Genomic DNA, 16,061 nt, shown 5'->3' with positions numbered 1-16,061 from the left:
AAGATGCTCAATATCTTTAGTCATTAGGGAATGAGACACAACTATATTAGAACAACTAAGATTAAAAGAAAAACAAAAACAGTTCTCTGCTTCCAGAGGTGATCCTGGTGACCAGGTAATTCTCACCCTCAGGAGGAGTAAGGATGAAACCCTGGACTTTTTTTTTTTTTTTTAAAGATTTTATTTATTTATTTGACAGACAAAGATCACAAGTAGGCAGAGAGAGGGGAAGCAGGCTCCCCACTGAGCAGAGAGCCCGGTGCGGGACTCGATCCCAGGACCCTGAGATCATGACCTGGGCCGAAGACAGAGGCTTAACCCGCTGAGCCACCCAGGCGCCCCGAAACCCTGGACTTTTGATGTGGCAATTGTTTTATGGCCCTGTGCCCTTGTAGTTTTGGATTTGAATCACAGATACAAAACCTATGGTGCTTTGAAACGGTTTTGGAGTGGAATATAATGGTGATCTTCAACAGTTTACGGAACAGAAAAGATTTCAGCTTGCTTATTAAGAAGGGTTCTTCACAGAGGAAGAGAGGAGGGGGAAGGAAAAGGGAGGGTCGCAAAATTGAATGACTCAATTCTGTTCTGTTTCTTGATTTCCTTTTATTGGCTCTTTACATTTTGGACAGATTTTTACCTGCTTTAGGCTCATGCCATGAAGAGGCACAAATTCCACCTGGTTACATAGCGTTGAAGCTGTTTTTCCTGTTGCTGTCACCATGGTAATTACTCTTTGTGGTTGTTGCAGGTACTCCCTCCAAGCCAACAGGGCTAGCCAATGGTGACCATGGAATAGAAGGGAATGAAACTACGGGTAAGTGGTTCCCAGGATTCCCCAGATGTGGTTCTGAAACAGTCACAGTAAACACCTTGATGAGGTCCTTTAAGGAACATGGCCGTGAATCACTTGAACTATTTCTAAGGGTATTGTTCTTGTTGGATGTATTCAAGTCCAGGGTCCTCTGCCATGTAACATGTCCAACAGCAGAAAGAATGAATGAATTTCCTTTGCTGTTTCTTGAGTATTTGTTGTAATTACACCACCCAAGAGCTGGATCAAACTTAAAAATACACTTATAGATGCAGACTAATCATCATTAGACTATGTTACATTGGAGGCCTTTGACACTGTGGCTCTTTATACAGGCTCTTCTCTCCTGCACTTAGCTTGCTTTCCATGCATGGCTCAGTGTTAGGGACCCTACAGATTAAAAGTTCTTCCCGTTTGATTTTGCCCTCAGTCTTTTATTCTTTTCCCCCGTTAACTGTTACTTCTGAAATCTGTCTTTAACTTTAATGCCTAGCCCATTAACTAGGGCTTTGATACTCCCATCAGCGAGCCCTGAGCCCCTGTGGCTTCCCACCTTGTAACTAGCACCTCATTACCCCTGACCCCCAGTGTATTTGTCTTGAGCAGAGTTCTCGAAGCAGTAGTGAGGTCACAGGAATGTTGTACTATGCAAATCTTCTGTTAGGTAGCTGACAGGGGAGTCAGCGTGTATTTCTGTAAATAACTGCACTTATTTTGCAGTTGTGATCAGGCTGACACAGTTGACCCAAATGAACAGACATCTTAACAGCCAAGTAAATTGTTCTCTGGTGCGGAGCGTGCTCTTAACTGGGGCATTACATTGATTCACACTACTGCACTGGAGGCGAGCACTAGATAGGATTGTGTCTGTGTTTCTCGCGTAAGCCTGCCTCAGCCTGGAGAAGACTTTCCTTGAGCCACCGTATGATTGCTCAGTTTTTAAGGCTCCCAGAAAGCCTCTGTTAGCAACAGCAATTACTCCAGGATTTATTCTTTATTCTCTGACCTTCGGAAATGTTGTATATATCTTTGGACCTCTGATTGACTGATGGCTGGTTTCCATTTGTTGTGAATGTTAGTTTTGCCCAGTGACATTAACATCCTTATTAGCAGCTCATGACTCAGAGACTCTATAAGGTAAAAGCAGCCAGAAGTGCCGCCTCATCTTCCAGTTTTGTGAACTGAATTTTTTGTATTTCTTTGATAATCTTTGTTGTATTATTGACTGTTCCTGTGCCTGCTTTGAAAGCAACATCATCTGTGTAGAATAGTTTTAAGGATACATTTATGGAAATGTCCCTGTGATTAAAGGAGAAGCTTGAACATGAACTTTAAAAAAAAAAATGAGTAAGTTCAGTTTTCTTTAACAAGGAGGCAATGCCAGGGAAAGGAAAGGCTGGAAGGGCATTGACTTGATTAGCCAGTTGGAAGAGTGGATGCCTTTTTCATCCAGAAAGGAAATAGCTATCAAAACTAGGGTAGATTTTTCCAGCAAGATGTCAGGTATGACCGGAAGAGACTTTGTGTAGTAATTGCTTCCCACTGCCAACTCTTGGAGCACAGAGAAAAGAAGAACAGGAAAAACATACAGCCTGGCCCTTACTGTTTCAAGACTGTTAGTCCCCTGGTGGCAAGAACCCAGATATTTATGAACTACCCAATGACATTATGGCAACAGGTAGAATATAGTTTGCATATGGCAAGATGTTCACATTCTGAATTTGGCTACTTGAAAATATGCATGTTTCACTGGGGATGGGAAGGAGTGGGGAGGGGACAGAGAATGCATGTTTCTGGAGCATGTTGTGACCTCATTCTAATTTGGCCATTACTAAACTAGAGCACGTAGCTTATTGCCATTTTGAAAATTCCCATTTCTGTTTCATTCAGGATGTCTGTAGTCCTAATTGCAGACCAGCTCCACTGATAGCTTATAAAGGGTTTATGAGCATCTTGCTATGTTGAACTTGCTGTTTACTAATGACCTGTGCTTTTCTGCCCTTTCCTTCCCCTTCCTACTTCTTCCTCCCTTTCTATTTTTCTCCTCCTAGAAGCCTAACGTGTCTCTCCACACTGGGGCTGCTGCAACACCAGACCAGTGATCTTTCCTAAGCACCGTTACACTTCTAAAACCTTCAGCATTTTGCAGAGCTTTGCTTTTCCTTCCTGGATACGGTGTAGAAGAGGCGGAGGGTAGTTCTTCGGGGCCTTTCTGCTGATGCCTGAGCAAACCACCTGCTTCCTTTTGTGCTCTGCAGGGCTTGATGGAACCTCCTTTCCCTTTGTGAGCACAAAGTACAAGATGAATTATTTTTAATTTTTAGTATTTTATAAAGGTCGTCCAAGGTCTTTTATTTCTTGTTCTCTTTTAAAATCCATTTTATCATTTAATTCAATCTCGCGTTTTTTCTTTTCTTTAAACATTTTGAGTTGGCCTTTTCCATTTGGTTTTCAGATCTTCATAATGAATCAGGATCTCGTAACACCAAATGAGAATGTGTGCTTTCATAAAGGGATTGAGTCCACCAGTACTGCAGTCGACCCTCTGCTTTCCTCCCCCTCCTCTGCCTCTGTGAGCTTGCTTTTAGGGAAGGGTAATCTTTCAGGCTACTTATGTATCTCTCCAGCTTACTAAAATCTGGATGACGATAGCAATTTTAATTTAAAGTTTTCTCATTTAGAGTAGCTCTGATTAAACTTTGAAAAGCATTTCCTCAAATTAAACCTTATTTTGTTATTTGCAAGTTGGGCTGAAATGGTTTCTATGACGAAATTAAGGTTTATTTGTCTAGAGTCTTGGATTCTTTTGAAAATCTGACAACCTTTTATTGTCTATGAAATTTTATAAGCAAAGTTACTTTCATAACATGATCACGAGCTATCAAAACAAGAACTGAGAAGTTAAAGAAAATGCAACCCTGTATTGTCAGACTACTGGGATATTGATACAGATAGAAAACAACCTCTTGCATAAAAACATGAGAATGAAAGTACACTGCAGTGCACTGAAGAACCACAACCAGCTTATCTGTTTCCTAATGAAATGGTTATCAGATTGACTCACACTCGGTTCAGGTAGTGTCCAGGATCCCTTTGCTCTCTGGAGCAGCATACCAGTGGGATTGGTGGGTCACATGGGAAGACCTTTACCATGAACATTAGCATTTATACTCCGTGTATTCTGAGGGTTGTCCCATTGGGACTTTTTCATTCTCACTCCTCCTTTTCCCACACTAAGAGCTAAAAAACCTGGAAGAACCATTTGGAAGAAGTACTGCAGAAATTTTCAGACAATAAGCTTTGATTGGATTTTGAGAAATAGAATATAAAACCTGGACCATGTTTTGAAATCTTAAAGGAGTTCTGGTTTAAGATCCAGAATGTGATGTACTCTTGAATTTTCTATGCTCTTACTGATTGTGGAGGTTATCACAATCACCAAGTTATTGTTTCAAATTAAATAATTGGCAGTGTATTCTGAGGGAGATTTTGAGATGTACATTATTTTAGATCCTCTGACATAAGACTGCTTTTGAGATGGAAAAATCAGAATATTATGGAAGTTTAAACTGAGTCCCTGTGACTTCTGGAATTTAGGAAGCATTCATTCCCTCTTCTGATCATAAGCAGGGGCCATGCTGCCAAGAATTCCTCCTGTGAGTTCTTGGAGAGAAGATTCCCAGAGGAGGCACATTTTAGAGGGAAATGCTGATGTTTCCCTTCTAAGCAGTTGATAAAATATGAAAACTCTTACTACGGGAGAGCACCCATCAAATAGAACATAGCATTTTCCCTTTGGTGTGCAGTTGTTCAGTATGTTTCTTGGTTCTTTGTGTGTGGTTGGTTGGTTTGGCTTTAGTTTTTTGGCTAGGGAAATTTTCAAACTGGTAGTGCTAACTTTTTAAGGATCATGGTTGACATTTTTTCTATCACCTCTAACCGGTCTCTACAGTTTGTCTAAGTAGCAGGTATTTGGAGAAACCTGGGTGCAGCTCTGCTCTGGCAGTGGTCAAAGGGACACACACTCCATTATTACATTGATTTATTTCACTTTTATTTCTGTTTTGCTTTGTTTTTGCTTGACTTTTGTTTTTTTAATTTTTTTAATGGAATTGAAATTTTCTACTACTAGCCAGCTAAAATGTGGTATATATTGTTAGCTCTGTCTGTTTCACTAGGATGTTTCATTTTATTTTGCATATAGCTTTGTATAAAGCAGCCAGTGCTGTAAGGAAATGCTGTGTTGCCATCGTGGTCACACCCAAGTGTGAGGTTACCAGACTGATCAGGGTTGCTCTGTTGAAATACGATATTTATTATATATAGTCTCTCTCTTTCTCTCTTTTTTTTCCTTTTTCGGCCCAATGTTGAAGATGTAGAATATTGTTTACAAATAATATTTTATATAACTTCGTTCATGCACCTGAGTTTATATTTTTTGTGACTTCAGACTTTAACAGTTTGTATATTGGGACATTTTAATGTGATCATTGTGCTGAATAAATTACACTAATAAACATCTTACATTAACACCTTACAGACTGGATTTTGGTTGGAGTCTTAATTATTGAAGTATAAAGTGACTAAGACATAAGTTTGGCAAATAAAGACTCTTGAAGAATGAGTTCTTGTTCTAACTAAACTTCCAATCCTACCCATAATAATTTCATAATTGTGTGGACTTTTTAGTTTTTGCCAGGAATTTTCGTTTTCACTTACAGTGTCATTTTTGATCCTCAGAGCAACTCCTTTTTGTCCACAAGCCGAAATGACTGATATTTTATAACATCTGGTGAGAAAAACAGTTGGCAGAGTGGCAGTATGCCGTTAACCCAAAAGAGTTTCATGGCATATCAATTACTGTTAGATGCCTTCTAATATTACATGTATGTTTAGTTCAAATTCATGTTCATGATCTTCCTAAAATACGTCCTGAATTATCAATCGAAACTGTTAACATTCAATGACATTTTATTTTGTAACTTTGTTATGCTGCAGCTGGGAAGAATTCAACCAAATGCCCAATTCCCCACCCACTCTGGTTTAGTATTTCTTTACAGTACGTAGATTTGAAATGCAGTATATTGACCGAATTGAGACATTGAAAAGGTTCTATGTGTAAGGTAATTTGCATGGCATAAATAACTTTTTTAGCTTGGCAAGACATTTCTTTTTATTAAGAAAACTCACTTTAATGTTCTGAGGTGTCTTTTTGAAAATTTTGTTTGTAAGTAATCTCTATACGCAATGTGGGACTCGAGCTCACAACCCCATCATCAAGTCACAGGCTCTACCAGCTGAGCCAGCCAGGCACCCTCTTAGGTTTTCTTTTATTAAGAGGGCTTAACACAATCTCTTCTTAGGTTTTAAGCACCAGAATTTCAAAATATAAATAATAATTCAGAAACCTCACTAACTTTCTTCTAAGTACACTAGTATTAAGGCTTTTGGTGAGATGGAGACAATTCTCGGATTTTAGTATATTCATTTTGATGAAAGTGAGATGACGGGTGCCTGGCTGGCTCAGTTGATCAATAACATGCCTGAGTCTTGGTTGCAGCTTAGGTCATGGTCTCACGGGTTGTGAGACAGCTCCGCATCTGACTCTGGGCTCAGTTGGGAATCTGCTTGAGGATTCTCTCCCTCCTCCCGCTTGTCCCCCCCCCCCCCCCGCCCTTTCTCAAAATAAATAAATGAAATCTTTTAAAAAAGAGGGGGGGAGAAAAAGATGAAACCTGGGTACCATTGGATTCTTCCCTCTTGTTGACCTGATAATATGGTGAATGGAGACGGGAGGCTAGAGAGGGATTTGAACAAAGACACAGGTACAGAATATCAACTTCATTTCTAAGTAATGTGTAAGAGTGCATTATCCTCAATTTTATATTGATGCTGTTTCCAGTACAGTGAAGGCTTAACAAGACTTAACCACAAACTATTGGTGGTGTAAACATCTGTGCTACCATGGAGGCTAAGCTGGATGCAGTATACTAAGTGCCTCAAGTGTTACTGGTGGTTTCCATTGTGAACAGATAAGGTGGCTTTTTATTGTGACAACAGTTCTGAATGTGACGTGCTATCAATCCCTCAGGTCATACCTGCAGGGAAATGGTAAAACTGCCTTGTCACAATGTCAAGACACAAATGAGATCCTATGTGTTTGATCAGTGTCTCCTGTAACATCAGATAAGGTACAAGGAATTTAGCATTAGAAAAATTCTGAGAGAGACACCTGGGTGCCTCAGTCAGTTAAGTGTCTGCCTTCAGCTCAGGTCAGGATCCCAGGGTCCTGGGATTGAGCCCTGCATCAGGCTCCTTGCTCAAAGAGGAGCCTACTTCTCCCTTTTCCACTCCCCCTGCTTGTGCTCTCTCTGTCAAATAAATAAACAAAATCTCAAAAAAAAAAAAAAAAATCTGAGAAACAAAAAATGTGAAATCTTAGCAGGAAAATAATAGCGTTTCTGAGCAGCTATTATAATCAACATCTAAGTTGGCATTTAACTTATAAATGAAGCCTGAACATAAAGCTGCACACTGTGTTCCTAGATGTGGACACAGCAAGACATCCTTTCCTCCGTTCTCCCCAAATCCTGAAAACAAAGGTTTGGTTTCTTTCTTTCATATTCCAGATAGGAGTTGCATATTGGAGACACATGAATAAAATATGAAACCTTATGTTTCTTGAAGTTTTTTGTTGTTGTTTTTCATGGTTTTCTGGTAAAAATGTAGAACTAATCAGAAAATTCCATATATACCCATTAACACAACATGTTACATTCCCTTCTAGAATATATAGGACTCCCTTGAAAACCAGCTCATACACTGAGCATTTAATTGTACAGTGAGACCTTTGATTCCAGTTTCTACTGGAGCTTGGTATTGAATAAGACGACAGCTTCTTCTGAGCTTTGAGTGAATCCATTATTCTGATACGCTTTTTATTTTTACTTATTTTTAAATTTAAGAAATATTTTATTCATTTAAGACAGAGAGAGACATGAGCAGGGATGAGAGGGGCAGAGGGAGAGGGAGAAGCAGACTCTCTGCTGAGCAGGGAGCCCAATGCAAGACTCAATCCCAGGACCTTGGGATCACAACCTGAGCTGAAGGCGGATGCTTAACTGACTGAGTACCCCCAGGGGCTTAAACCCCAAGATTTTAAACCATAACTTAGTATGATTTGCTTTTCTTTATGGAATGAAACTCCACTTATGCCAAAAGGCATATGTAGATACAGAATATTTTTCCTTTTTATTTGTGATTTCTTAAGTAATATATGAATACATTCTCCTTTCTAAAAGAAATTAAGCATTATAGATATAGCCATCTCTGTCAGAGACCAGAGGAATTTTATTAAAAGAACTAATATTCCCACACAGCTTCTGTAACTTGATCTTGTATTTTCACCTGAATGTAGACTTGAACAGGTTTTTCTGATACATCTTAAGAATAATAAGGATAACTTATTTGTATAACACATTAGAGTTTGTAAACTCTTTTGGAATGTGTAATAGTATATCCATTTTTCATTTGAAGAATTTGAAGTTAGGTTAATAATAGAGCTCAAAACTGAACCTAGGCTTTTGAGGCCTGTGCCCTCTCTATCACAGTATGTCATATCACAGTGGGTCTTATGAGTGCTAACCATGTGTCACAGAGGCAGTTGGAAGGACCGGACCTTTCAGGGCCCGTTCCTGTTTTCAAACCTTTTTTAGGCACTAACTCTCTGGGAGAAAATCCAGGCCGAGGCAAGAGCTTTGTATGTAGGTAGGTAGTTCAGTTTGAGAAGTGATCCCATGAAATAAAGAGCAGGGGACAGGAAGAGTGAAATTGGAAAAGAGGAAAAGCCAGTACGATGAGGTATTACTTTGTCACTTCTGTGGACAAAGTGGCCTTCATCCTGTGCCATCTCTTGGTTGATGGTTGTGCTTCTGGGTTTGCACTTTGGCCATGGCAGACTGCAGATGCCTCATCTCTGGGACCAGGGATGGCATGAGGCAGCCAACAGTCAGATCACACTGACATACAGCTGAATGCCGCTGTTGCAGGTGGAGTGAAAGATGGACTTTCATGGAGGATTGGGCACAAGAGGTGTCCAACTAACCAAGAGGTTAAGTAAACAAAAAATTCATCTGCTTTTGCCTTATTATGAGGAATGAGGTTCTTGTATTCTATAGAGAGAAATTTGAAAGAATTCCACCTATCACGGAACTAATTTCCAAAGCCTAATTGTTAGAAACTATAGAACTAATCACAAAAGTTAGTTCTGGAATTTCCCATTCCTAATGTTTTCCTTTTTGAATGAGTTTTAGTAGTTCCTGCCTTTTTAGGAATTTGCCCATTTCTTCTTGTAATTTGTTGACATACCATTATTTGTAATTCTCTCTCATAAACCCTTTTATTTCTATAAGGTTTGGTGTTGACATCTCCTCTTTCATTTTTTAGTTTATTTTTAATTTGAGCCCTAGCTCTTTTTCCTGATAAGTCCAATTAAATATTTGTCAATTTTGTTGGTATTTTCTAAGGATCAGCTTTTGGTTTTATTGAGTTTACTCTATTTTTCTCTTTTCTATTTCATTTATTCTCACTCTCATTATTCCCTTTCTTCTGCTTGCTTTGGGTTTAGTTTGGTCTTCTTCTGGTTTCTTAAAGTGGAAAGTTATTTTATTGACTTGTGATTTTTTTTTTACCCCCCCCGCCTTTAATGTAGGGATTTACAGATATAAGTTTCCTTCTAAGCACAGCGTTAGCTGCATCTCATAAGTTTGGGTGGGTTATGTTTTCATTTTCATTCTTTTTTTTTTAAAGATTTAATTTATTTATTTGACAGAGAGAGTGATCACAATTAGGCAGAGAGGCAGGCAGGGGGTGGGGAGCGGGAAGCGGGCTCCCTGCTGAGCAGAGAGCCCTATTCAGGGCTTGATCCCAGGACCCTGAGATCATGACCTGAGCCTAAGGCAGAGGCTTAACCCACTGAGCCACCCAGGTGCCCCCATTTTCATTCATCTTAAAGTATTTTCTAATTTCCTTGTGTTTTTTTTGATCTATTGATAATTTAAGTGTTGTTAATTTCCACATATTTATGAATTTTACAAATTGTCTCCTGTTATCATTTCCTAATTTCATTCCATTGTTGTTGTAGAACATACTTCGTTATGATTTCAGTCCTTTTAAATATATTCAGGCTTGTTTTATGGCGTAACATATGGTCTGTCCTAGAAAATGTTCTGTGTGTACTTGAGAAGAATGTATATTCTGCTGCTGTTGCATGGAATGTGCTATAAAATGTCTGTTAGGTCTGGCTGGTTGATAATGTCGTTTAGGCCCTCTATTCCTTATTGGTATTCTGTCTAGTCCTATTAATTATTGGAAGTGGGGTATTGAAGCCTCTAATAATTATTGTTGAACTGTCTTATTTCTCAGTTTGATTATTTTTTTTATTCATGTATTTTAGGGCTCTAATGTTTTAAAGGAGAAATTCGAATAATATAATTAACTCTTACATGGTTTTTATATTGCTCACAGATTCACTCCTTTTGAAAAAAATTCCAAGGTTTGGATAAAAGGATGTAAACAAATGATTACTACAACTACGAGCTTCTAGGAGCTTCCAAAGCAGTAGCAAAATGTCAATCACTGGCAGGAAGATGAAAATGCTTTTTCAAAAGATGATTTTTTTATTTCAAAATCCAACCACTTCCTTTGGTTTTTTTTTTTCATAGAAATAGGAAAAATCTATCCTAAAATTCATATGGAATCTCAAAGGACCCTAAGTAGCCAGAACAATCTTAAAAAAGAAGAAAGTTAGAGGTTTCACACTTCTGATTTCAGAACTTAATTACAGTGCTACTACAGAAATCAAAATGGTATGGTTCTAGGATGAAGATAGACCTATAGACCAAGGAATTGAATAGCGAGCCCCGAAATTAATCCTTGCAAATATGGTCAAATGATTTTAGACCCTTGCAAATTGGGTCAAATGATTATAGACAAGAGTGCTAAGACCATTCAGTGGGGGAAAAGATAGTCTTTTCAACAAATGGTGTTAGGACAACTGCATATCCACACACAAAAGAATGACATTGGATCCTTACTTTACACCATATGCAAAAAATAGCTCAAAAGGGATCAAAGACCTAAGCATAAGAGCCAAAATTATAAAACTCTTAGAAGAAAACGTAGGGCAAAAGCTTCCTGACATTGGATTTGGCAGTAATTTCTTGGATATGACCCCAAAACATAGGCCACAAGTTAAAATAGATAAACTCAGAAACTTGTGTATATCAGAGGACACTAGTAGAAGGCAACCCATAGAATGGGAGAAAATATTCACGAAACATGTCTGAATAAGGGATTAATTTCCAGAATATATAAAATATTCCTACAGCTCAACAACATAAAAACAACTAACTAGATTAAAAATATGCCACGTACTGGAATTGACAGTTCCCCACAGAAAATCTGCAAATAGCAATAGGCACGTGAGAAGATGCTCAGCATCACTGCTCATTAGGGAAATGTTATTCAGAACCACAGTGAGATAACACTACACGTCCACGAGGATGGCTGTTCTCCAAACACTGCAGACGAACAGAAAATAACAAGTGTTGGTAGGGATGTGGAGAAACTGGAATCATTGTGCATGATTGGCGGGAATGTAAAATAGTGCAACCACCATAGGATGCGAATTGGTAGTTTTACACGAAATTAGGAACAGAATTACTGAATGATCCAGCAATCCCACTTCTGGATATATACCCCAAAGAATTGAAAGCGGAGACTTGAACTTATTTATACACCGGTGTTCGCAGCAATATTCCTCACAGTAGCCAAAGGTGGAAGCAACTCCTATGCCTACTCATGGATGGATGGATAAATCAGATGTGATATATACATACAGAGGAGTGATGTTCAGCCTTTAAAAAGGAAGAAAATTCTAATACATGCTCAATCGTGGATGCACCTTGAAGACATTATACTAAAAGAAGCCAGTTTCAAAAGAACAAATACTGATTCACTTACATGATTACTCTTAGATGAGGTTCCGTATATAGTCAGATTCAGAGACACAGAAAGCTGGGACAGAGTTTTAAGTTTTGCAAGATAAGACAAGTTCTGGAGATGGATGGCAGTGCCGTTTGCACAACCTTGTGAATGTCCTTAACGCTACTGAACTGTACACCTAAAAATGGTAAAAATTTTAAATGATAAAAATAAGCTAGCTCAATAAAAAAGATGATTTTCAAATTAACCATCGTGTACACGACAGACCTATTTAGAATTAAAGTAATACTTTATATATTAGCTGTCTCGTGGATTTGTTCTAGTTTGTCCAGTTGCAGAGAGAAGTACGCAAATATGTAAACAGTTAAATGCTGAAGAGTTATAGGGAACATTTGGTAAGAACAGATGTGTAGTAACAGTTAAATTCCATGAGGAGGTTTGGATGAGAACTAGGGAAATTTGAAATTAGAATTTGAAATCTCCATTTGGATATGAAGTTGACATCTTAAGCTGAGGTGTCCTAAACTGAACCGGTTCCACCCCCCTCCCCGCCCCCAAATCAAAACAACAAACAAAATCAAAACCTGCTTCTCCATTCATTAAATGGAAATAGAATGTTCTTCCAGTTGCTCAGCCTAAACATTTGGCTTCCCTTATCTCTTTATTTTGGACCCCACACCTAATTTGTCAGAAAAATCGACCTGGAACCTGACCACTTCTCACCACCCCCACTGCTCTTTCCCTGATTGGACCCACCTCCTCTCACCTGACTGTTGTAATAACCTACCATTAGTCTCCCACCTCCATTTGTTGGCTCCCTCCAGTGTGTTCTCAACAGCATCCAGAGGGGTCCTGTATATAGATCACGTTACTCATTTGCTTCAAATCTCGCCAGTGAGTTCCCATCTTAATGTAAAAGCGAAAGTTCTTACCAGTGGCCGCAAGGCTGTGTAATACTCCTGTCAGCCCTCCATGAGGGCTTTGCTAGCTTTGTTCCCTTGGTGTTCTTGCTGCTGTTACTGAACAAGCCAGGTGGGCCTTTACCTTGGGCTCTCGGCCCTGGCTGTTTTCTCTGGATTGTTCTTCCCTCAGATAGACTCATAGTTCACTCTCTAGCAGCGAGGCCTTCTCTAGTCTATCAAAAATTACACCCCTTCCATTTTTCTCTCTCAACTTCTCTGCTTTCTGTTTCCCCACGGGACTTGTCACTTTATAATTTATACAGCTTAATGATTTGTCTTGCTTATTGTCTGACTTTCCCCACTAGAGGATAAATATTATGACAGGGATAGGGTTTCTGTTTTGGTCACTGCCATGGCCCAGCACCTAGAACAGCGTTTGGCACCATAGTATGTGCTCAGTAGCAATTGAATGAATCATCTTGTTGAATGTATAATTAAAAAAAAAAAAAAGTCCTGAAGGAAAGAAATGTGGCGCTGAGAAAGTCTGTACCAAGTTGGCAATGATATTTCTACTAAGATGGAGGGGTTGGAAGGATGTAAAGTAGGTGACGGGGGCACGGGGAAGGTGTACCCACCGAGGCACTGACGAAAGCAGAGAGCAGAGGGATATATCTTTCTTTTTTTAATTTTTACTATTTTTTAATCTCAATTTTAGGTAGTTAACATACAGTGCAGTATTGGTTTTCAGAGTAGAATTCAGTGATTCATCACTTGCATATATCACCCAGTGCTCATCATAACAAATGCCCTCTGTAATACTATCATCCATCTAGCCCATCTCCCACCCTCTTCCTCCATCAACCTCTAGTTTGTTCTTGATTGTTAAAGAGTCTCTTATGGCTTGTCTCCCTCTCTTATTTCCTTCTTTTCCCCCTTCCCATATGTTCATCTGTTTTCTTTCTTTAATTCGCATATGAGAGAGATTATATGGTATTTGTCTTTCTCTGGCTGACTTATTTAACTTAACATAGTACACTCTAGTTCTGTCCATGTCATTGCAAATGACAAGATTTCATTTTTCTGATGCCTGAGTCATATTCCATCTCACACACACACACACACACATACCACATCTTATCCACTCATCATGCAATGGACCTTGGGCTCTCTCTCCATAGTTTGGTTATTGTTGATAATGCTACTATAAACATTGGGTTGTGTATACCCCTTTAAATCTGTATTTTTGTATTCTTTGGATAATGTGTAATAATGCAATTGCTGGATCATAGGATAGTTGTTCTGTTTTTAACATTTTGAGGAACCTCCATACTGTTTTCCAGAGTGGCTGTACCAGTTTACATTCCCACCAACAGTACAAGAGTGTTCCCTTTTCTCCACATCCTTGCCAACACCCTTGTTTCGTAGGTTGTTCATTTTAGCCATCCTGACAGGTATGAGATGGTATCTCATTGCGTTTTTTTTTCCTTTTTTTTTTTTTAATTTAAAAATTTTTTTATAAACATATAATGTATTTTTATCCCCAGGGGTACAGGTCTGTGAATCGCCAGGTTTACACATTTCACAGCACTCACCATGGCACATACACACTCCCCGATGTCCATAATAACCCCACCACCCTCTCCCGACCCCCCTCCCCCCAGCAACCCTCAGTCTGTTTTTTGAGATTGGGTCTTTTATGGTTTGTCTCTCTCCCAATCCCATCTTCTTTCATTTTTTCTTTTCCTACCCCAGAGGGGTATTTCTGTCATTACATATTTCCTGCTCATTCTTAAGGATATCAGGCTTCCCCCCGTAGCATCCCTTGCTGTGTTTCTGTAGCATTTAAGAGATGTAGCAGGTAATTTTTTAATTTATCCAGGATACAGATGTAGCCTCTCCTGTCTTTTGCATGTGTGTTATTTAGCCCATTTGCTCTGGCGTTACTCCCATATCCCTAACAATGTTAGATTTACAATGACTTTCTGCCTTCCTCTTTACCTAATTCATTTTCATGGCTAAAACACTGTCACCAACATTGAGAAAAATACTTGTAATAATAAAACCTTGTGCTATGATCTCTCTCTGTTACTGAAAAAAATCACAAGCTTCTGTCTAGACTGTAATGGCTGTTGTGTTTAATGCTGAGAAGAGCAGTGGGCCACCTTGCTCTTTCGTGTATAAAGAGAACCAGGACCCGACTTAAATTTTATATATTGCGATGTGCCGCCAGCATTTTGATCATGCTTCCTCCTTTTCTCTTAACCAGCGTCTTTCTCTGAGCAGGTGGTTCTTTCTGTTTGTTTTAGGTTTCATGGGAAAAGACATCAAAGAGCAAGGGTACATACAATTGTAGTAATTTTTGTCAGGTATCAGTACATGTCTTTCTGGGGACCAGTCCCTCCTACCGATTTGTTTAGATTTGAGGAGGCTGTGGGAAGAGCAGGCATAGATCTACCCCCATAAGCTTGGGTCTCTTGGGCAAGTTATTAGCCCTCCTCGAGCTGAAGTTTCCTCCTCTGTAAAAGGCGAGCTAGTAATAAAAGAATTGTTTGGGTTAACAGAGAGAAAATAATTTCGGTACTTTGTAACACGGTCGAAGGGGTTAATAAATGTAAGAGGATATGAGGATGATGATCACCACATCGAAAGCCCTTACAGGTCCAACCCAGGAAGTGGTTCGGCCAATAAATCGCTCTCTGGCCATCAGCCCTCTTTCCTATTTAAATGATTACATAACAATATTTTAATTGGTTGTAACTAGAACATGTCTGGTGTCCATTGTGTCTTTGGAGATGCTCTATTTCTAGAGAACAAAACTGAAGGTGACTCTTTAAACCAATTCCAGGCAAACTGAAGGAAGGGCTTTTGTTTCTTGTGAGAAAATTAACTTAGGACTTAGTCTGCAAAAACCTGGCATGACTGGATCTCTGGTAGGTTTTCAGAAATTTGAAATCAGAGAAGACACAAAGCTGTGCAAATTGGAAATGTAAGTATTGATGTTCGATCCCTTACAGGTCTTCATGAAAGAGGTCTGCTTTCTGGTTAATATCAGTTAATATTTCTAGTCTTAGGTTTTTCTGTTGTTGAAACAGCTGCTGCTGTTATTGGTGCTGAACAGAAAGATACAGTATGTTCTTTCATGCACACGATGGTGTTTTAATTAGAAGTTAACATGTGCCTTCCGATTTATTTTCTTTGGTTTAAATATCATTCGTTTCCCCATTTTTTTCTTAGGCATCTCACAGTTTTTTGTTTTTTTTTTTAAAGATTTTATTTATTTATTTGACAGAGAGATATCACAAGTAGGCAGAGAGGCAGGCAGAGAGAGAGAGGAAGGGAAG

At 39.0% G+C, this 16,061-nt stretch overlaps 1 protein-coding gene across 10 annotated transcripts in view; it reads left to right on the top strand.

The window, feature by feature from the left end:
* MAP4 (microtubule associated protein 4) overlaps positions 1-16,061 on the top strand; it is a 185,666-nt gene that overhangs the window by 85,741 nt on the left and 83,864 nt on the right. For all 10 annotated transcript variants that reach the window (XM_045992048.1, XM_045992047.1, XM_045992055.1 and 7 more), the window contains exon 3: positions 752-817. In XM_045992048.1, the coding sequence (XP_045848004.1) occupies positions 752-817 (66 nt within the window). The remainder of the gene's footprint in view (positions 1-751; positions 818-16,061) is intronic.

This window comes from Meles meles, chromosome 20 (genome assembly GCF_922984935.1).
Source record: "Meles meles chromosome 20, mMelMel3.1 paternal haplotype, whole genome shotgun sequence".
NCBI classification, from domain to species: Eukaryota; Metazoa; Chordata; class Mammalia; order Carnivora; family Mustelidae; genus Meles; species Meles meles.
Note: the sequence above shows the minus strand (reverse complement) of the source record. Positions and strands in the feature narration are given on the sequence as shown.